Source organism: Chrysochloris asiatica, unplaced genomic scaffold (assembly GCF_000296735.1).
Source record: "Chrysochloris asiatica unplaced genomic scaffold, ChrAsi1.0 scaffold00116, whole genome shotgun sequence".
In the NCBI taxonomy this organism is placed as follows: domain Eukaryota; kingdom Metazoa; phylum Chordata; class Mammalia; order Afrosoricida; family Chrysochloridae; genus Chrysochloris; species Chrysochloris asiatica.
Window position 1 is genome coordinate 7,385,326 of NW_006408634.1, and position 20,881 is coordinate 7,406,206.

At 47.0% G+C, this 20,881-nt stretch overlaps 2 protein-coding genes across 2 annotated transcripts in view; one reads left to right on the forward strand and one right to left on the reverse strand.

Moving 5' to 3' along the window:
- Positions 1-7,264, reverse strand: part of PIH1D1 (PIH1 domain containing 1) — an 8,611-nt gene extending 1,347 nt beyond the window's left edge. The window contains exons 1-9 of the mRNA XM_006868407.1: positions 7,175-7,264; positions 6,444-6,510; positions 5,916-6,095; positions 4,783-4,844; positions 4,623-4,704; positions 4,158-4,287; positions 3,885-3,960; positions 2,528-2,671; positions 2,366-2,403 (exon numbers count right to left, since the gene is read on the reverse strand). Of these exons, the coding sequence (XP_006868469.1) occupies positions 2,366-2,403; positions 2,528-2,671; positions 3,885-3,960; positions 4,158-4,287; positions 4,623-4,704; positions 4,783-4,844; positions 5,916-6,095; positions 6,444-6,510; positions 7,175-7,264 (869 nt within the window). The remainder of the gene's footprint in view (positions 1-2,365; positions 2,404-2,527; positions 2,672-3,884; positions 3,961-4,157; positions 4,288-4,622; positions 4,705-4,782; positions 4,845-5,915; positions 6,096-6,443; positions 6,511-7,174) is intronic.
- A 998-nt stretch (positions 7,265-8,262) lies between these two features.
- ALDH16A1 (aldehyde dehydrogenase 16 family, member A1) overlaps positions 8,263-20,881 on the forward strand; it is a 33,556-nt gene continuing 20,937 nt past the window's right edge. The window contains exons 1-3 of the mRNA XM_006868408.1: positions 8,263-8,352; positions 15,716-15,818; positions 16,210-16,331. Of these exons, the coding sequence (XP_006868470.1) occupies positions 8,263-8,352; positions 15,716-15,818; positions 16,210-16,331 (315 nt within the window). The remainder of the gene's footprint in view (positions 8,353-15,715; positions 15,819-16,209; positions 16,332-20,881) is intronic.

Consider the following 20,881-nt stretch of genomic DNA (forward strand, 5'->3'; position numbering starts at 1 on the left):
GGGGGGTGGGGGGTGGGGGTGGGCAGTATGGGGAAATCGGCACTAGCAGAAGAAACAAGTGCAAAAGTCAGGAGGAAGGAAGAGCCTGGTGGTTTGAGGCCCTAGAAACTTTGGTGTAATTGTGGTGTGGCATCAGACTCCAGAACTGGGAAGCTTGTTAAGGAACGGTATGAGGTAGAAGAGGCTCAACAGAATGGTCTGGGGACTTCTGCAGAACTCAAACCCTTGGCAATGTTGATGTCCTGGGTGGATGCAATGGACAAGGCTATGCTCGGTTGCTGTTTGTTACCGTTGAGTGGCTTCAGCTCTGACTCACAACTCCATGGATAAAAAAAAACATCTTCAGGATTTTTATGCACAAGTCCATTTTTGTAGCCACTGTGCATTTCAAGTGCTTTCCAACATGGGATGGGGGCTCACCTTCTAGCACCGTATATGACAATATTCTGTTATGATCTATAAGGTTTTCGTTGGTTAACTTTCAGTAGATTGCCAGACCCTTCTTCCTGGTCTTAGTGGCTAGCTGCTGAAAGTTGTTTACTATGGTTGACACTACTGGTATTTCAAATACTGATGGAATAGCTTCCAGCATTGTGTTGTTGTTGTTAAGTACAGTCAAGTTGGTCCTGGCTCACAGTGACCCTGTATAGGGTTTCTGAGCAGGAGCTGGTATGTTTGAACAGCAGACCTCGTGGTTAGCGTCCCAGTGCTTATCCTACAATACCACACCAGGAATCCAGCATCATAGCGACATGTAAGCCACAACACTATGACAAATGGACAGATGAATAGTGGAGAGGGCACTAACAGGAAAAGCCTTAACAGCGTGTGGCCCTTAACATCCATCGGGGAATCTTAGACCACCGCATTTAGTCCCATGAGGTTTTTTGTTAAGGGTCTTTTATTATTTTCCCCCAAATGGAGTCCTGGTGTGGAGCTGTAGGATAAGCACCAAACTGCTAACTTACAAGGTTGGCAGTTCAAACCTACCAGCCGCTCCTTGGAAACCCTATACAAAGTCACTGAGTCTGAACAGACTAGAAGGCACTTAATAGCAACAATGGTTTTAAAGACTCCCAAACCCAAGTGGATGAGTGGGGTGTTCCAGGGCGCATCTCAATCCTGCAGCACTTCCTCTCATCCCTCTTTCCTGGCTCCACTTATCCCCCTCCCTCCCGGCAGCCATTTCTTCAGTTCCTGCTCCAGGTGCTGGCTGGGTCAGGAAACTTACAGGCGCCCATCTTCCGGTGGCAGCTGTACAATCTCAGCCACACTAACAGGGTAGTGGCTGTCACCACCAGTTATACTCCCAGTCTCTAGGCCACCTCTCCATCCCTCTGTGCCCAGATGTCCACAAAGTCCTGATCTTTCTGCCCCTAACTGTCCCAACCGCACACCCAGTAAGGAAGGCCTCCAGTATCTAGTGGATACAGCTCTCGCGCTTCGTCCAGCTGGCTCCTGTAAGAATTTAATACAGCAGACTTCATGGGTGCCCAATGCAATCCTAGTGTGGTGCTGTGGGATAAAACACTGCACCACCAGGTCTGTCTGAACCAGGTTGGCGGTTCAAACTCACCAGCCGCTCCTTGGAAACCCTATACAGGTCACTATGAGTCGGAACTGACTCGATGGTATTTAAGAACACAACAGTGTGGGCCCCCTGGTGTGGTACCATAGGATAAGCACTGAACTGCTAACTGCAAAATTGGCTTTATGAGGACTTAGCTCCAGATTATACAGAGACTGCCTGTGTATATGGTATTCCCACAATATCCATCCTATTTTCAGACCGGACTGTTAACCATAAGGTCAGTAGTTCAAACCCAGCAGCTGCTTTGCAAAAGAAAGATGAGGCTTTCTGCTCCTGTGAAGATTCAGAGCCTCAGAAACCCCACACAGAGTCGCCATGAGCTGTATTCGACTCAATGGCAGGTTTGGTTCTTTTCGTTTATCGTGGACGGTACTGAGAGAAAGTACAGAAAAATTGGTGTAACTCTCCCAAGTTCAGAGTGAGGGGGTAAAGGTGAAAACAAGGAGGGAAGAGGCAGAGCACACAGGGCCTCCCGTGACAGGTTGAGGGGGTTGGACCTTCTCCTGGGGGCACTGCGGAGCCAAAGAAGGGCAATGACCAGGTGAGGGGCAGAGCGAGCACTGAGGGTAAGTGGGGAACCGAGTGGAAGAGAGAGACTGGAGGCTGGGGTGGGGGTCTGAGCTGAGACCAGGGCCTCTGTGGCATTTTAGGACCACAACCCAATGTCTCACTGTATTTCTCACCAAAGACAGAACAAAGGCAAATATCTTTTATTTCAGTTTCTTTTGGAAGCTACTAGTCTCTCTTAAAGGCACAGGGAGACGCTGAGATCACGACAGCACCGACAAGAGGGGCATCGCCACCATCAACTTCTGTGGAAAAACGGGAGGAAGGACTCAGGGTCTAAGGGTCTCAGTCCCTGAACCCTCCTCCCTCAGACTCAGAAACCCCGGCCCCAACCCCTCCCCCAGCACCCCTGTCCCACTTCTCAGGTACCTTCCTTCTCCGGTGGAAGGCTGCCTTGCTCTCCTCAGTGTTGATCCGAAGGGGGATGCAGGCATCCAGGCGGTACAACTGCTGGGGCCCCTTTATCACCAGGTGGTTCTCCCCAAGCTCCAGCGACAGACCCACAGCTCCATCCTGGGAATGTGGTGGCATCAGGCCTGCTCCTAGCACCAGGCATCTGATGACACAGACTGGGGGGAGCAGCCTCCAGCACAGGACCGCTACTGCACTGCAGGGGGGCCACTCTCCAGGCAAAGAGGTGGAGATGGTAATCAAAGGTTTTCACCCTGCATCCTTCAGGGGGTGGGCAGCACCAACAGAGGTACCCTAGGGGCAGCTCACCAAACTCACACAAGGTTACAGACTGAATCATGCTTTCTACAAAATATCTGCTGTCAAGCCAAACCTCTGGTGGCACGGTGGGTTAAGCATTAGTCTGTTAACCACAAGTCAGCAGTTCAAACCCACCAGCAGCTCTGAGGGAGAAAGATGAGGCTGTCTGCTTCACGAAAGACCGGCGGCCTCGGAAACCCTATGGAGCAGTTCTACTCCGTCCTACAGGGACGCTATGAGTTGAAACCAACGCAAAGATGGTGGGATTTCTGAATACCTGTGGTTATAAGCCCATTTAAAGGAATCCTGGTGGTGCTGTAGGATAAGCACTAAACTGCTAATGGCAAGATCTGCAGTTCAAACCCACCAGCCACTCCTTGGGAGAGAGATGAGGTTTTCTGGAAACACTAGAGTGGGTGTCAGTTTGGTTTGGGTTTATATGCCCATTTGGCCAAGAGTTTTCTTTGTTTTGCCAGTGAGGTAGGGTTAGTGTGAAGTGTGTCTTAAATCAATGTCTTTTGAGCTAAAAAAGGAGACTGAGCAAACAAGGAAGCAGAGATGGGGGATGACAGATGTCAGGCCCCATGCAGATGGCCCGCAAACTAAGACCCAGAAACTGAGAAGAAGAGACAAGAGACCAAGTGGACAGAAGAGAAAAAGCCTTTCCCTAGAGCAGGGGCCCTGAACTCACACTTGTAGCTTTCTGGGCTGTGACAAGAGAAACTTCTATTCGTTCAAGCCACCCATCTGTGATATTTCTGAACAAGATAAACCATGAGGAGCCCTGGTGGCACAGTGGTTTAGTGCTTGGCTTTGAATCAGGAGCAAGATGGGCAGACTGATTCTACCAAGATGACAGCCTCAGAAGCCCTCGGGGGTAGTTCGACTCTGCCCTACCAGGACTCCATGAGTCAGAATCCACTGGCTGGCAGTGGGTTGGACATACCAGGAGGAGGCTGCACAGCCCCCTTCAGAGACCTGGATCCCCAGGTCCCGCTCTTCTAACTGCACTCACCAGCTTAGGAAGGTCAATTTCTGCCAAGAGGAGGTCAGGGGCTTCCAGCCAGAGACTCACGGGAGGCTTCTCCAGACTGGTGGGAGCAAGGTGATGAATTAAGGAGAGGCATATCTTAGCCAAGGCTGTTCCCTCTGCCTGACATGCTCTTCCCTGCCTTCCCCCATTCCTTCCACCTTGCTGTCCTGGGAAGCCTCACAGAACCCCAGGAAGTTCCCAGGATTCAGTGTGGAAAGGGAGTGTCCAGGGAGGGATTCAGAAGCACCCACCCACCATGTCTCAGTTGCCCTGTAGCTCTCCATGGGCAGATTCTCCAGCTCTTGGATCCGAGGATGTTGCCGGGAGCGGATGTTCTGCTGGCAAATAGAGCCCAGAAAAGGCCGATTCTTCAGTATACGGTATTCTGGGGGAAGCCGGGGTGAAAGGTCATCCGGTTAAGGTCACTTTTGCTTGTTCAGGAGTCTCTTCCCTGGTGCTCTGGAGTCTGACCACACCCTCTACCGCCTGTCTACTCTAGCCTCGCCCATTTCTCCAATCAACTTCCTAGAAAAGCTCGGAACTCCACCTGTCCCTGGTTGCCCAGGCCCTGCTCCTTATCTGAACCCCAGGCCTGACCCAGCCACACAGTTTAAGGAATGGAAGCCCACTCCTTAAACTGAGAGGCCAGGAGTTCAGAAAATTCCCATGGCACCCTTTCAAGGGTTGTTCCACCTTCTCTCCCAGGATTCAGCCCCTCACCTGGATTCAGCTGCAGGCTGTATTTGTCCTCCAGGCCCTCTCTGGCAATGGTGACCACAAGCTCCCTCAAGAAATCACTGTTCTAGGAGAGAAAGAATGGGAGATGGGTGATTGGGGAGTGGATGGAGACACTCTTCCTCCCCACAGCCCTGACCCCCACCTGCATTCTCCTGTAGAAGTCGCTGTTGATAGCTACATCGTAGGCAGTACAGCCTTGGCCTTCTGTGGGGAGAGAAAAGGGGTGAGAACCTCCGTGGAAAGCCAGACACAGCCAAGGAAAAGCACTCAGGGTCAGTAACCGGAGGAACTGGAGACGCAAGAGATCAAGACAGGTCTTCCTTCTACGGTCTGACTTCCCTTTAGTCTCCTTCGCAGCCATCTCTCCCGCAATGGTCTGTCCCCATTATCTGCCCTGCTCACAGCGCTCCAGGGCTGGCCAGTGTCCCCAAGTAGGGTCCACAACACTCGGCCTGACTTTGGAGACCCCTCCCACCCCACAAAGCAAAGCCCAGTCCTCTTCTAGAGACACCCCTGAAGCCCCTCCACCCCATCTCTTTTAATTTCTTCTAATCACTCTGCTTAATGGCTGATCCAACCCAATCATTCTTTCTGGCCTCTGGACCCCTCTGTCCTATTACAAACTTTCTGTGTCTTTGCCTGATGACCTCCTCCATATCCTTCAAATCTTGTACTCCACACTTTCCCTGACCTCTGGCTGGGTGCAGCTGGAGGGTCTCCTCTGGGCTAGGCCAAGTGCCCCCTCTGGTGTAGCACATATCACACTATACTGAAATCATACCTGTCCTTTTATCCCCAACCCAAGACTGGGAGTTTCTCACAGGTAGAAATGGGGTCTGATAAGTTCACATTCCCCAAAGGGCTTCAGGAGACATGTGTGAATTGAAGGAATAAGCAGACAGAAGCAGTCATGCAACAGAAACAGACTGAGCTGGAGACAAGGAGAAGGGATGGAGGAGGCAGAGATGAGTCCCTGCGGGCTGGCCGGGGACTAGAACCGGGAGCTCAGCTCATTCATAAGCACACAGCCCTGTCAGCCCCTCTCCAGCCTGGGAGGGGGCAGGGGACAATCTTGGGTCTGAGGGAAAACATAACCCGGACTCTTGGACCTGAAGGAGATAGATCCTAGACCTGAGGGAGGAAGTAGCCAGGGGCCCCGGACTTTTGTTGGATCTGAGAGAGATAGATCCTGGGGCCAGAACTCCTGGGTCTGAGTGGGTGTGTGTGGGGGGGGTGTACCAGGTCTGAGGGAGGAGGGGCCAGGAGTGCACTAACTTGCATCCAGTTCCGCATGAGGTTCCCCCAGGCTCATGGGGATGCGGAACCCAGCTTGGTCCTCCTCCAGCATTTGCAGCAGCTCATCTTCAGTCACATCAGCGGGAGGAGGGATGGAGGGCGAGTGGCAGATGTTGATGAAAATCTTCCCTTCCGGTGAGTTGGTCTTTATGCAGAAGCCTGGTGGAATTAGCTTTGTCCTGCTCATCTGTTTGGAACAGGGCTGCTTCCTTTCCACTCTCTGTCCCTCTTCCCCTTTTGCTGTGGGCTTCCCCCCGCCCCCGCCCCCACCTTCAGATCTGTTTCTCCTTCTGGATCTCCTCCCCCACAGCTAGGTCTCTATGCCCTTTCTCTCCTTGCTCTTGGGCTCTCTGTTCTCCCATTCTACACTTCAAATCTCTCTCTTTCCTCCTCTATCTGGGTCTGACCTCCTCGCCCAACCTCTGCCACCCCCAGTTAGTACGTTATTTTCCTCCCTCCTCTCCCTTCTGAGTCTTTGTCCTCTTTCTGAACTTTTGGCTTTCTCACCTGGCTGAGGCTGGATCTGTGTAGACTCTGGTCTGGTTGTCTGGGCTTTCTGGAGCTCCTTGGAAGCCTGTGTGAAAGAACGCCTTCCACTCGTAAGAGTCTGTGCCCTCAGAAGCCTCATCTGCCCCCGCCCCCCAGATGTTTATTGAACAACTGTTACATATGAGAAAGATTTCTGGTGGCGCAGTACATTAGGTATTTGGCTGCAAACCATAAGGGTTCAAACCCACCAGTCATTCCAAGGGAGGCTGTCTGCTCCTGTAACGATTTACAATTATGAGTAGATTTAGACGCGATGCAGTGAGTTTGGTTTGGGTTATGTAAACAGCTGGGGATGACACGAAAGAATGAGACATGTTAAGGGCCCTTTCTACTTTGAGGACCCCAACTCCCATTTCTGCCAGGACCTGGCAAATTTAGGATCAAAACAAACAAAGACCAGTAGTGTAGATTCCGCTTCACCCTATAAGAGAGAGTAGAACTACCACATAGGGTTTCCAAGGCTGTAAATTTTTGCCATCTTTCTCACACAGAGCGGTTGGTTGGTTCAACAGCCGATCTTTGGGTTAGCAGCCGTGCACTGCATCACCAGTGCTACCCATAACTTGGGGCCAAGCAACTACAATTCTGGCAGTTGCTGTTACCGCCTGAGTGCATTCTGGGAACTGGAGTCCCATGTCTCAGCACAATTTCCGAACATCCAGGAACCCAAGAGTCAAATCCGTCCGCACCTGCAGGAGTAGCTCCTCGAACCGCGCCGTTTCAGGGACCATGGTCTCTTCTTCGTTTAGCTCAGACATCAGCAACTTCGAGTTCGCCATGTTACTGGGAAAGAGACTTAGGCGCCCAACGTGGAGGAACCTTCTCTGGGATCCAAACGCCTCAATGCCGGCCCCTCAACCAACTCCCGATTTAGATAGTTGTCTGAAAACCTAAGAATCTAGATTGAAACTACAAAGCCATTCCAGACCAGACACCATCTTTAAATCCGTTAGGAACCAATCTCTGGGAGAACTAGCTGGAAGTGCTAAACACATAAGAAAAAGCCTCACTTCCGGTCTCTGTGTAGCCATGGTATTGAGGATGCCACACTTCCGACGGCCCAGATGCTCACTCTCAGTCCCGCGCCAGCGGCCCATCATCGACTAATCACATTTGACGTCTGGAGCCACACGACCCACCTTAACCAATCAAAAATGAAATCCAAGGCTACCCTTCCGGCAAATGCTCACCAAATGCCACATTTCCTGTCTCTAGAAAAGCAACACTTCCGGTGTTCCCTACAAATACTTCCGTCCAGGTCCGTGCTATCAGGGCTGAGTTATCCTAGATTCCGTTCCCTACTAAACATATTTCGGATCAAAAGCTGCACTTCTTGTCAACAACGACCACTACCCCAGATCTAGAATCTTCCTATTTACAGGTGTTCCACAACTGGAGCTGTGGAAAAAGCACTAGACAGCAAGGTCGGTTTGAACCACGAGGTTGGAGGCTCAAACTCACCAGCCGCTTCTTAGAAAGCGTATAACAGGGTCGCTATGGGTCAGAACCGACTCGATGGCACTCAACAACAACACAATTCTATTTCCAGTGCCACACACATGCTTCAATCTACAGTTTCAACGAAAGCCAGGAGGCGGGGCCCACAGATCCTAAGGCGGGGAAATGGGCAGAGTTCAAGATAGCTAGCTCCTTAGCTCCACCCCCTTTTATTGGTCCTGCCCCACTGGGCGGAGGGGGCGGTGCTGCCCTTTGTACCGCAAAGTTTCCCTGTGCAGAGTGCCTTTCAATCCCCTGTAGAAAACGGTCTGGGTGAACTATGGCTGCGACGCGCACAGGAACCCAAACTCGAGAGATTTTTACCACGATGGAGTACGGGCCGGTACCTGAGAACCACGCATGCGCACTGGTGAGGGCAGGCTCCAGCCGGAGCTGACCACCCCACTACCCGGTTTCCCCTGGCCCATTTTGGGCTGCTGACTCCCGTGAGCCACTGCGGCAGCTCAGCAACCCCGCCCCTCTTGGATCCCGTGGTTCCCGCCATTCCTTCAGACTCATCCCTGGAGGACGTTCCGTGAGCGGTCCGGGTTACTTAGTGTTACCCTTTGGTCTAGTCCCATGATCCCTTGCACCTCTGGTGCAAACGAATCTTAAGTAGGACTTCCGAGAGGCTCCCTGGACTGCCTGTGGAGTTTCCCTAATTCCTCTGGGCCTCCTCAGAACGTCCCGTGATCCCCGGAAACTTGTCCGAATTTCTGTGAGCTCTCAGTATCCCCTCAGCCTTCATACTACCCATGAATCTTAAGAATATTTCCTGTAAGACCCAGGACCCCTTAGAATTCTTCTGAGGCAGATCGCTGATGACCCTCAAGACCTCGCTTGGTGCTCCCATGATTCCACCGGGCCCCTCAATACTTGTGGGACCCCTATGATAACAGGGGAACCCTAATGGTGGCGGTGGTTATGTACCTTGGAGTTGGTTCCAACTCAGTGAGCCTGTACAGGGTTTCCTGAGGCTGTAAATCTTTACGGGAGCAGAAAGCCTCATCTTTATCTCGCAGAACCGCTGGTAGTTTCGAATGGATGATAAATTAAAACTTTTTGTAATTACCTATGTTGTTAAGTGCCCCTCAGAATACTCTCTTGGAACTCCCATGATTCCCCAAGACCCTTCAGAATATCTCTTGGGACTCCCATGATGTCATTGTAAAAAAACACAAAAAAGACGACTCCTCATAGCCACCCTGTAAGGGTTTCAGAAGAGCAACTGATGGCTTTGAATGGCCAACTTTGCTGTTAGCAATTAAGTGCTTATTCTACAATCCCACACCTGAACTCCACATGATTTTTCAGGACCCTCTTCATGAGGCTCTTGGGAAACATCTGTGGGACTCCTGTAATATTCCAAACCTTCCCTACCCACCCCCCCAATCCATCTAGATTTCTATAAATAAGTAGAGTAACTCAACATTTATGTAATTTCCTAACACCCCTCAGAATTACCCTTGGGACTTTGGTGAGTCTTCAGAGACTTCCAGAACCTACACCTGAGAAACTGGGGCATCTCTTGAGGGGAAGAGGAAAGGGCCCAGTTCAGAAAGAAGCCCCTGGGGCCACTGGGAAACAAACTGAAGGGATGGAAGCAGGGGAGGAAACTTGTCCAAGTGGGAAAGGATGAAACGCATAGCTGGAACCTAGCTATGGATGTGAAGAGGAAGAAGGGATGTGGCTGAAATTGAAGGACCGGGATTTGGGGACTTGAAGGGAAAAGGACAGTTCTTGGGGACTGGCTTTGTGACTGGGTGGCGGTTTCCCAGGCGGTGAATCTAGCGGGAACAGGTGAGCTCAGTAGTGACATGGTGAGAGCGTGAGGGATCTGGAGACAGTCATGGGTGTGTGCAGGTGTCAAATCATACTTTGGCCTATGCCTCAGGCCAGTGGTTGGGCTGGGCACAGAGATCTGGGAGTTACCAGTGTAAAAGAATAATTAAGTCCTCAGAGTGACAAGATTATCTAGAGACGTGTAGACTTCCACAAAAGGAGGATCAGGGGACAAAATACAAAGAATCACCACACTGAAGGCTGGTTGTTGTTGTGTGCCATCGAATCATAGTCACTGTGTGTTTGGGGTTTCTGAGAGCAGCTGATGGGTTTGAACTGCTGACCTTGCAGTTAGCAATCCAGTGCTTATCCTACAGCACCACACCAGGGCTCAGGAAGGTGGTTAGAGGTAGAATATCCTATAATAAATAATGTGATTTTTTAAAAAAAAGTCACTGCCTACTTGCTAAAAAAAGATTCTATGATGGTTACCAGGGGATGAAAGGGGAAGGGGAAATTATTCACTGGCTAGAGGGTAGACACGTGTTAACATGGGTGAAGGGACATGTATCATACAAGAGGGAAGTTAATACAGTAAAGACATTAGCATAGGAAAAATGAGTGTAGCTGGAGACTCAGGAACGAATGCAAGAGTTAAAGTGAATAGATGTAAATACTGTGAACTGATGGTACATGGAGGGGATTGCAATCATTGTAATAAAGCAAAGTCTAGGATTTGCTGAATGTAAAACTGATGATCTGCTCTGTAAACCTTTGCTCAATTCACAATGAAAAGTTAAAAAAAAAGTTACTGCCCAGTCAGTTAACCTAGGCTTTTGGTGACCCCCATATGTGTCAGAGTAGGACCGCACTCCAAAGGTTTTTCAACTGTTGGTGTTTCAGAAATAGATCACCAAGCCTTCCTTCTTTTAGCTTTGTGTGAAAAATCAGGGAAAGGTTTACAAAGCCAATCCGTTTTCCATTCCGCAATGTGTACACTTTTGTTTCTCCTCATTGTTTGTAATTCCCATAATGTAGCATCATTCATCCCACTTCCTCCCTATTTCCCATTTTCACCTCTCCTTCTTTCCCAACCCTTCCTGCCTTTCAAACTTTGTTTTGGGGCAAATACAAGGCCTTTCTTTTGAGGCACCTCTGAACTTGAACCTTCAGCCCTTCAGTTAGCAGCCAAGCAGTTTGTACCACCCAGAGCTCCTAGATAGCAAACACACACACAGTCCCACTGCCATCAAGTCAATTTGGACTCAGGTAGACCCTATAGATCAGTAGGACTGCGCCCCCTAGGGTTTCTGAAGTTGTAAATCATTATGGAAGCAAGTTGCCTCAACTTTCTCTGGTGGAGTGACGGTTAGGTTTGAACTGTCAACCTTGTAGTTAGCAGTGCAGTGCTTAACCCAGTGTACCACCAGGACTTCTCAATGTGATCTTGTTGTTGTTTAGAGCTGTTGAGTCAGTTCTGACCTCTAGCAATTCTTCAAAAGATTTCCAAGGAGGAGCTGGTGAGTTTGAACTGCCAATCTTGTGCTTAACAGTCCTGCTTATCCTACAGGTCCACATCAGGCCTTCTTAATATGATGTTGTTATTAAGTACCATCTAGTCATTTCCGACTTATAGCAACCCGGTGTAGGGTTTTTGAGGAGCGGCTGATGTGTTTGAACTGCTGACCTAGAAGTTTGTTATTGTTAGGTGTCCTCGAGTCGGTGCTGACTCCTAGAGACCTTATGCACAGCAGAATGAAACACTCACTGCCTGATCCTGGGCCAACCTCACTACTGTTGTCACGCTTGAGTCCATCAATGCTGCCATTTGGCCAGTCCATCTTGTTGGGGGTCTTCCTCTTTTTCTCTGACCCTCTACTTTACCAAACATGATATCCTTCTCCAGTGACTGGTCTCTCCTGGCAATATGTCCAAAGTATGAGAGACGAAGTTTGGCCATCTTGGCCCCAAGGAGCACTCTGACTGCACTTCTTCCAACATGGATCTATTGGTTCTTTTAGCAGCCCATGGCACTTTCAATATTCTCCTCCAACACCATAACTCAAAAGCATCAATTCTTCTGCGGTCTTCCCTATTTACGGTCCAGCTTTCACATGCATATGAGGTTGTTGAAAATACCATGGCTTTGGTCAGGTGCACCTTAGTCCTCAAGCTGACATTTTTGCTCTTGAACACTTTAAAAAGGTCTTGTGCAGCAGATTTGCCTAATGCAATATGTTTGATTTCTTGACTGCTGCTTCCATGAGTGTTGATAGTTGATCCAAGAAGAATGAAGTCGTTGACAACTTCAATCTTTTCTCCATTGATGTTTATTGGTCCAATGGTGAGGATTTTTGTTTTCTTGACATTGAGATGCAATCCATACTGAAGGCTGTGCTCTTTGATCTTAATCAGTAAATGTTTTTAGTCCTCTTCACTTTCAGCAAGCAAGTTTGTATCATCTGCATATTGCAGATTGTTAATGAGTCTTCCTCCAATCCTGATGCCACGTTTTTCTTCATATAACCCAGAAGTTAGTCCAGTGTGTATCCTACTGTGCCACAGCAGAACATTTATTGGTTGTTTTCTATATGTCAGGCTGTGTGCTAAGCATGATCTCATTTCCAAATAAGTGTTGTTACATGCCGTCGAGTCAGTCCCGACTCGTAGCGACTCTGTCTAGGGTTTCCAAGGAACAGCTGGTGGGTTTAAACCACTGACTTTGCGATTCAAATTGACCTGGAGGTCCAACGAATTATCCTGCCACGTCACACCAGGACTCCTAAACAACTGTAAGAGGTCCATAAAATGCTCGTCATTATTTTAGTAATAACAGACAGAATCTTGGAGTCCCTGGGTGGTGCAAATAGTTAGGCGCCACCTGAAAGATTGGCAGTTTAAGCCTACCCAGAGTTGCCTAGGCTGTAAGAGAATAGTCCATCTGCTTCTGAAAGGTAGAGAGTCTTAAGGCCCTGTGGAACACTCAGTTCTACTTTTTACACATGGGGTCCCCAGCAGGCAGAATCCCCCAACAGTAACTGACAACAATAGAAAGAGGCTTAGAGAGATGAAGTCACTTGTCCATAGTCAACTCCAAGGTCGAGCAGCGATTTGAGACCAGCCCTCAGCTGCCAAAGCCATTGAATTCCAGAGGCCTTGATTCCAGAGTGCATAGTGCCTACTCACCCGCTAGCCAAAGGCCCCAACCTTACCAGACTCAACAAACAAACATGTTTCCTTGGCCAGCATTGCATTTTTGAAGACAAAAATCGGTGACCAACTAATTCCAAGTAAACATCCGGGATTCCAGTGTCTCTTAGAAATAAAATTCCAATATTTGGCAACCTCTGGTTCACAGGCCCTGACAGAAATCATCTGGATCTGATTGTCATTGTCTTTTTAGGCAAGTCTTAGCTCCTAGCCTCCACCCAGCCTGTAGCTCAACCTCAAATGACCTCTGCGCATTCTGGATGGATTGTTTTTTGCTGTTTGAAAGTTCCAAACTTCCAAAGTCTGGAATCCCTATCTCCCCATCACTCAGCTTCAGTAATAACACTTGATCCAATGTGGTTTCCTTCTTGTTTTTGCTTTTTCCTCTGGAATGTTTTAAACAAATCTCACATGTCATGTTATTATTCCCATAAATACTTGAATTCTTATTTCTAGCAGATAAAGACTTGTTTTGTTACATAACACTATTATCATCCTTAACAACATGTGTAATCACTCTGTAATACCAACTAATGCCCATTTCTGGGTGGTATAAATGGCTAACATAGTTGCAAAATGCAAGTTTGGAGGTTTGAATCCTCCCAAAGGCACTTTGGAAGAAAAGCTTGGTGATCTGCTTCTGAAAAGTTAGCCATTGATCTAGAAAAGTCTGTGAATCACAGGTCATCTCTGACACACATAGAGTACCACAGTCAGAGTTAGTTTTACTGGTTCAAGTTTAAATAGCCTCACCTGTTTAAAAAATGTGCTTTTCTCTGAAAACAGTTGAGTTTGGGACTTCTGGGTGACCATTTTTCTTTAAATAAAAGTGAGAAGGACTAGTTGGCAGAGAAGAAAAAAAACCCAAAGAAATGCAGAGTGAACATAGGCATTGGGGATGCTAAGAGAACAGGAAGTTGAAAAGAGAAAGTAGATTTTGCAGTAAGGAAGAGAAAGGGACCTATGTGGAGAGCCAACAACAGTAGAATTAATACGAAATGCTACAATAGTAGGGACTCTGGGGTGATAGAATTCTCCCCTTCCATGCGGGAGGCCCGAGTTCGATGCATAGCCAATACATTTTATGGACACCACCACCCATCTGTCAATGGAGGTATCTGTGTTGCTATAATGCTGAAGAAGTTTCAGTGGAATTCCCAGACTCAAATTGAGTAGGAAGAAAGGTCTGGCAATCTACTTTTTTAAATCAGCCAATAAAAACCCCACAGCTCCACAGTGATCTGATCCATAACCAATCACAGGGTTCTAATGAGATCTAGAATGACACTGTTGTTATTGTCAGTTACCATCAAGTTCTTTCTGACTCCTGGCCACCCGTGTCTACAGAGTAGTATTGTACTCTGTAGGGTTTTGGAAGCAGTTCACCAGACCTGTTTTCCAAGGCACCAACTTTTCAGCGAGTACTCAAGTGTTCAACTGTTTGAACCACCCAGGGTCCAGAATTACCATGTTGTTGTTGTCATCAAGTGTCAAGTTAGTTCCGACTCAGCCCGGCGTGTCACTGTAGGATAAACATTCGATGACAGTCACGTGCTTATCTATCCTACAGTGTCCCACCAGTATTCCACCAGAATCACCATGTGACCTAGCAATTCCACTCCTCTAAGTATAGACCCAAAAGGTTTGAAAGGTCAATTGTATGTAAATGTCCATCGCATATAGCATTATTATAAGAAGTCCTAGTGGCATACATAGATGGTTGAGCACTCGGCTATTAACAGAAAAGTTGGCAGTTCAAACCCACCCAGTTCTTACATGGGAGAGAAACCTGGTGATGTGCTTGTATAAATATGACTACCTAGAAAACCCTTTAGGATGGTTCTTCTGTATCACATGGGGTTGCTATGAATTGGAACTGACTCAAAAGTAATTAACGACAGCATAACATTATTGTAGGCAAAAGGTTGTTGTTAAGTGCCATCCAGTCAGTTCTGACTCATTGTGACCCTGTATAAGGTCTCAAGGGAACAGCTGGTGGGATTGAACTGCCGACCTTGTGGTTCACAGTCCAATGCTGATCCTACAGCGCCACACCAGGAATCCAAAAGGTAGAAAGAACCCAATAACCGTCAAGGGATGAGTAGACTAATGACACGTACATCCATACAACGGATTGTTTTTGTTGTTGTGAAGTGCCGTCGAGACAGTTCTGACCCATAGCAACCTTATATAGTATAGGGTTTCCAAGGAGCGACTGGTGAGCTAGAACCACCGATTTTGTGGTTCAAACCAACCTATTCTGCTCTAAATAGGAGCATTCTGATACATGTTACAAGTAGAAGAAGCTTGAAAACATGACACTGAATGGAAAAAAACAAAACAGATACAAAAGTTCACAGAGCATGTGATTCCATTTCTGTGAAATGTCCAGCATAGGCAAATCCGTAGGGACAGAAAGCAGATTGTGGCTGGTTGCCAGGTAGGGAGAGGAGGGAGAATGGAGGGTGGCTGATTAATGGGTACCAAGTTTTCATTTGGGAGCAAGAAAGTGTTCTAAAACTAGATAGAAGTGTGTGTACTAGATGCCCCAAATCGTACAGTGGTTAAAATGGCTAATTATATGTCACATACATTTAACCAAACACATCCAGTCACACAAACAGAAAGAAAAGAAGTATCTGGTAGGGCAGTGGTATCTATCAGAGGATGCTGGCAGGGGACTGAGCTCCCCCAGTTGTCTCCCAGACTTCAGCCTTTCCAAACTTGGTCCATCTCCCCAGGCCTGGCTGGACACCCAGAAGCGGAGGTTGGGTCACCATGTAAATGGAAAGTGGCTGAAACCAGAGCACAGGAATACCACGTCTTGTCAGGACCCCATCACAGGTATGAGACCCCCCGAGGCACTGGGGGAAGGGGAGGCGTGTACCCTTCAGCATCCCCACCAACCACACCCCAGTCTCTTGGTTCGGACCCCAGAGGGCAGGATGCAGATAGTGATGGGACAATACAGAAACTTTGGGCTCCTCCTGATTACAATCACTCTAATGACAGTCCCAGTCCCCAGTGGAGACTTTTTGAAGCCACTGTCTACTAAATCCCAGCCTTGTCTAGAGGAGGTGTCAGCAGTGGCAGGTAGATAATTATCCCATTTATCCAACAGTGAAACTGGCCTGGGGACCACTCCCAGGCCCAGAAACTCTCAGAACCCCACCCCAGCTCTGACCTAGGCTTCCCCCTGTCTCTCCACCACCCGGGTCTCCACTTTTCTCCCCAGGAGAGACCTTGGCCAGTTGCCTCGAGGCACAGGCTGAAGATGTGGCAGCAGCTGTGGAGGCAGCCAAGGTGGCCTTTAAGGACTGGAGTAGCCTCCCTGGGGCCCTCAGAGCCCAGCACCTGGTCAGGTGAGGCAGTCCAGGTATGGTCCCCAGGAGGAAGGGAAAGAACTCATCTCCCAGCATCCGCTTGGAGCTCTGGAACAAAGACTGCTTCCCACTGAGTGAATGGGCAGCCAGTTTGTCCGACTCTGCTGGTGTGTGTGGTGCTGGATGATGGAAGTTCTGTCACTGGTATTTGAAACACCAGCAGGATCACCCATCCTGGACAGGTTTCAGGGAGCTTCTGAAATAGACTAAGAAGAAAGACCTGGTGATCTGTTTCTGAACTTGATCGGTGGACACCTCATGGATCACCACAGGATGCTATCTGATGCATTCTGCAAGATGAGCCCTGTCTTAGATTGCATTGTGTCCTCCCACCAAACTTGTGTTGACTTGGCTGTGGTTTGGCAGTTATGGAATGATTCCCCAGGATGTGTTCTCATACAAAAAATCAGTAAGAGGGTTAAGGATGTGATACCTGTGAGCCCTGCTTTGGTGCTGCAGGATAAGCACTGGACCACTCACCGTAAGTTTAAACCCACCAGACACTCTCAGAAACCCTATACAAGGTAACTATGAGTCGAAACCAACTTGACAGAATACATTAGCAACAAGCAGTACCCTTAATCCCATCAAACCCTGATCCCATGCAAGGGACTTTCCCAGGGCTGCAGACTGCAAAATCTTTTATCTCCCAAAGAGAAAAGGGCAGAGAAAGAGGGACCCCAACTATCCCCAAGGAAGAAGAGCTAGGAGTGGGGTGTGTCCGTTAGACTTGGGGTCCCCACACTGTAAAGCTCTTGTTGTTGGTGTTGTTAGGTGCCATCAAGTTGGTACCAACTCAAAGTGATCCTAGGCACAACAGAATGAGACACTGCCTGGTTCTGCACCAACCTCAAAATTGTTGCTGCATTTGAGCCCACTGCTGCTGCCACTGTGCCAATCAATCTCATTGGGGGTCTTCCTCTTTTTCTTCATCCCTCCACTTACCAAACATGATATCCTTCTCAAGGAACTGGTACCTCCTGACAATATGTCCAAGAGACGAAATCTAGCCATCTTGGCTTCCAGGGAGCATTCTGGCTGTACTTCTTCCAACACCAATATGTTGTTCTTTTGGCAGCCCATGATGCTTTCAATATTCTCTTCCAACACCATAACAGAAGCATCAATTCTTCTACGGGCTTCCTTATTCATTGTCCAGCTTTTAAATGCATATGAGGTTATTGAAAATACCCCGTGACTTGGGTCAGGCGCTCCTTAATCCTCAGACTGACATCTTTACTTTTCAACACTTTAAAGAGGTCTTGTGTAGCAGATTTGCCTAATTTCTTTTTATTTATGTATCTATATTGTGAACTGAGTGATAGTTTACATGGGAGAACGTTGGCTTTACACCATTGTTTCATTGCGATGATTACAGTCCCCTCTGTGCAACATCTTTCAACAATATTTGCTTCCATTCCCTCTGGTTTTCCGTCATTTAATTTCTTGACTGCCGCTGCTATGAGTGTTGATGTCTGATCTGAGCTATCAGAGCCATCAGTTAGTTGTCAAAGTGAAGTCTTTGACAATTTCAGTCTTTTTCCATTTATCATCATGATATTTATTGTTCCAGTAGTGAGGATTTTTGTTTTCTTTACGTTGAGGTGCAACATATACTAAAGGCTGTGATCTTTGATCTTCATCAGTCAGTATTTTATGTCCTCTTTGCTTTCAGCAAGCAGGGTAGTATCATCTGCTTATTGCAGGTTGTTAATTCTCTCCTGATACCCCATTCTTCTTCATATAATCCAGTTTCTTAGATTATTTGCTCAGCATACAGATTGAATAAATATGGTGAAAGAATACAACCCTGGTGCACACCTTTCCTAATTTTAAACCATTCAATATTCCCTTATTCTGTTTGAACAACTGCCTCCTAGTCTATACACAGGTTCTTCTAGATAAAAAGATTCTAGATAAATATCTTTCTGGTGTTCTCTGCTTTCAGCCTAGATCCAACTGATATCAGCAATGATTTCCCTAGTTTCACGTCCTCCTCTGAGTATGACTTGAACCTCTGAAAGTTCTCTGTCAATGTATGGTTGCAGCTGTGTTTGAATTATCCTTAGCAGAATTTTGCTTGCGTGGGATATTAATGATATTATCCAGTGATTTCTACATTCTGTTGGGTCACCTCTCTTTGGAATGGTCACAAATATGGATCTCTTCCAGTCAGTTGGCCAGCTAGCTGTCTTCCAGATTTCTTGGCATAGATGAGTGAGTGCCTCCAGTGCTGCATCAGCTTGTTGTAAGGTTTTAATTTGTATTCCATCAATTCCTGGAGCCTTGGTCTTTGCCAATGCCTTCAGTGTACCTTGGACTTCTTCCTTCAGGATCATTGACTCTTGAGCATATGCTACCTCTTGAAATGGTTGAAAATCAACCATTTCTCTTTGGTGCAGTGACTTTGTATTCCTTCCATCATTTGATGCTTTCTGTATCATTCAATATTTTGCCCATAAAATCCTTCAATATCGCAAGTCGAGGCTTGAATTTTTTATATAGTTCCCTCAGCTTGAGGAATGCTGAGTGTGGCCTTTCCCTTGTGGTTTTCCAACTCCAGGTCTTTGCACATTTCATTATAATATTTGACTTTGTCTTCTTGAGTTGCCCTTTGAAATTTTCTATTCAGCTCTTTTCTTCCATTTGCTTTAGCATCTCTACACTGGGGGAAAGATTCAAAGTCTCTTCTAACATCCAGTTTGGCCTTTTTCTTCTTTCTTGCCTTCTTAATGGCATTTTGCTTTCTTCCTGTATGATGTTCTTGATGTCATCCCACAACTCTTCTGGTCTTCAGTCTTTAATGTCTAATGCATCAAATCTCTTCTTCAGATGATCTCTAAATTCAGGTGGGATATGTTCAAGGTCATAATTTGACTCTCATGGACTTGTTTTAATTTTCTTCATCTTCAGTGTGAATTTGCATATGAGTAATTGATGGTCTGTTCCACAGTCTGCCCCTGGACTTGTTTTGGCTTTTCCACCATCTCTTGCCACAGATGTAGTCAGTTAGATTTCTGTGTATTCCATCTGATGAGATCCATGTATATAGACATCTTTTAAGATGTTTAAAAAGGTATCTACAATGAAGAAGTCATTGGTCTTGCAAAATCAGCATCTTTTCTATCACCAAGGCCATATTTTCCAACCACTGATCCTTCCTCTTTGTTTCCAACCTTTACATTTCATCACCAGTAATGATTAATACATCTTGATTGCATGTTTGATCAATTTCAGACTGAAGAAGTTGGTGGTGGTTGTTGTTGTTGTGAAGTGCCGTCGAGTCGGTTCTGACCCAAAGCGACCCTGTATAGGGTTTCCAAGGAGCAGCTGGTGAGCTTGAACCGCCGACCTTGCAGTTCCAACGGCTTTGCAGTCGAATTAACCCACAGCGCCACACAATTCTTCAATTTCCTCCTCACTGGCTTTAATGGTTGGGGTGTAAGTTTGACTGATAGCTGCATTAACTAGCCTTCCTTGTAGACTTATGGATATTATTATTATTTTTTTAAGTTTTTGTTGTGAATTGAGTGATAGTTTATATGGGAGGACATCGGTTTTATACTCGTTTCATTACAATGATTACAATCCCCTCCATGCATCATCATTCAACAGTATTTGCTTCTATTCCCTCTGGGTATTTTGGGGTTTTTTGGAGGGGGACATGTACACCAAAACCCTCAGGAATAGATAATTATTTAAACAACCAAAGGGCACATTCTGCAAGCCTGCCTCCTTGCCCGCCAGCACACAGCCTTTCTCTTTCCATGAGTCTAGAGTCCTCAGCTGCTCCCTCTCTCCATGTCCTCATCTCTGCCTCCATCTCTGGGGTCACTGCTTCTCTGGATAGGGTCCCACATTCCATTCATGCTCTTCTAGCTTGATGGTCCTACAGTCCTCTGTTCCTGCATTATGTTGTTGTTAAGTGCCTTCGAGTAGATTCTGACTCATAGTTTCCATGGAGTGGCTGGTGAGTTTGAATCACCAACCTTGTAGTTAGCAGTTCAGTGTTTATCCAACAGCGTCTCATTATAGAATCCACGAAACTGCACCTAATATCTACCAGCCCTAGATCATATAAAACTCTGGAGTTATAGAAATCTTTAGCATGCTGCTTTGGGAGCTCTCTGATCAGAAACATCCCACCTTGCTGCAAGAGGACATCACCTAGAAACATTTAAACTTTCCCCATTTGCTCCTTCCTGGATATTATCTTATCATAGAAGACAGCGTTGTATTTCAAGACAGATCTTGATAGGTTCTTTTTCATGATGATTGCAACGCCATACTTCCTCAATTTGTCATTTCCGACATAGTAAACCATGTGATTGTCAGATTCAAAATGGTCAATACCAATCCATCTCAGCTCATTAATGCCTATGAGATCGATGTTTATTATGTGTTCCATTTCATTTTTGACAATTTCCAATTTTCCTAGATTCATACTTCATACATTCCATGTTCTGATTATTAATGGATGTTTACAGCTGTTTCTCCTCATTTTTAGTTGTTCCCATCAGCAAA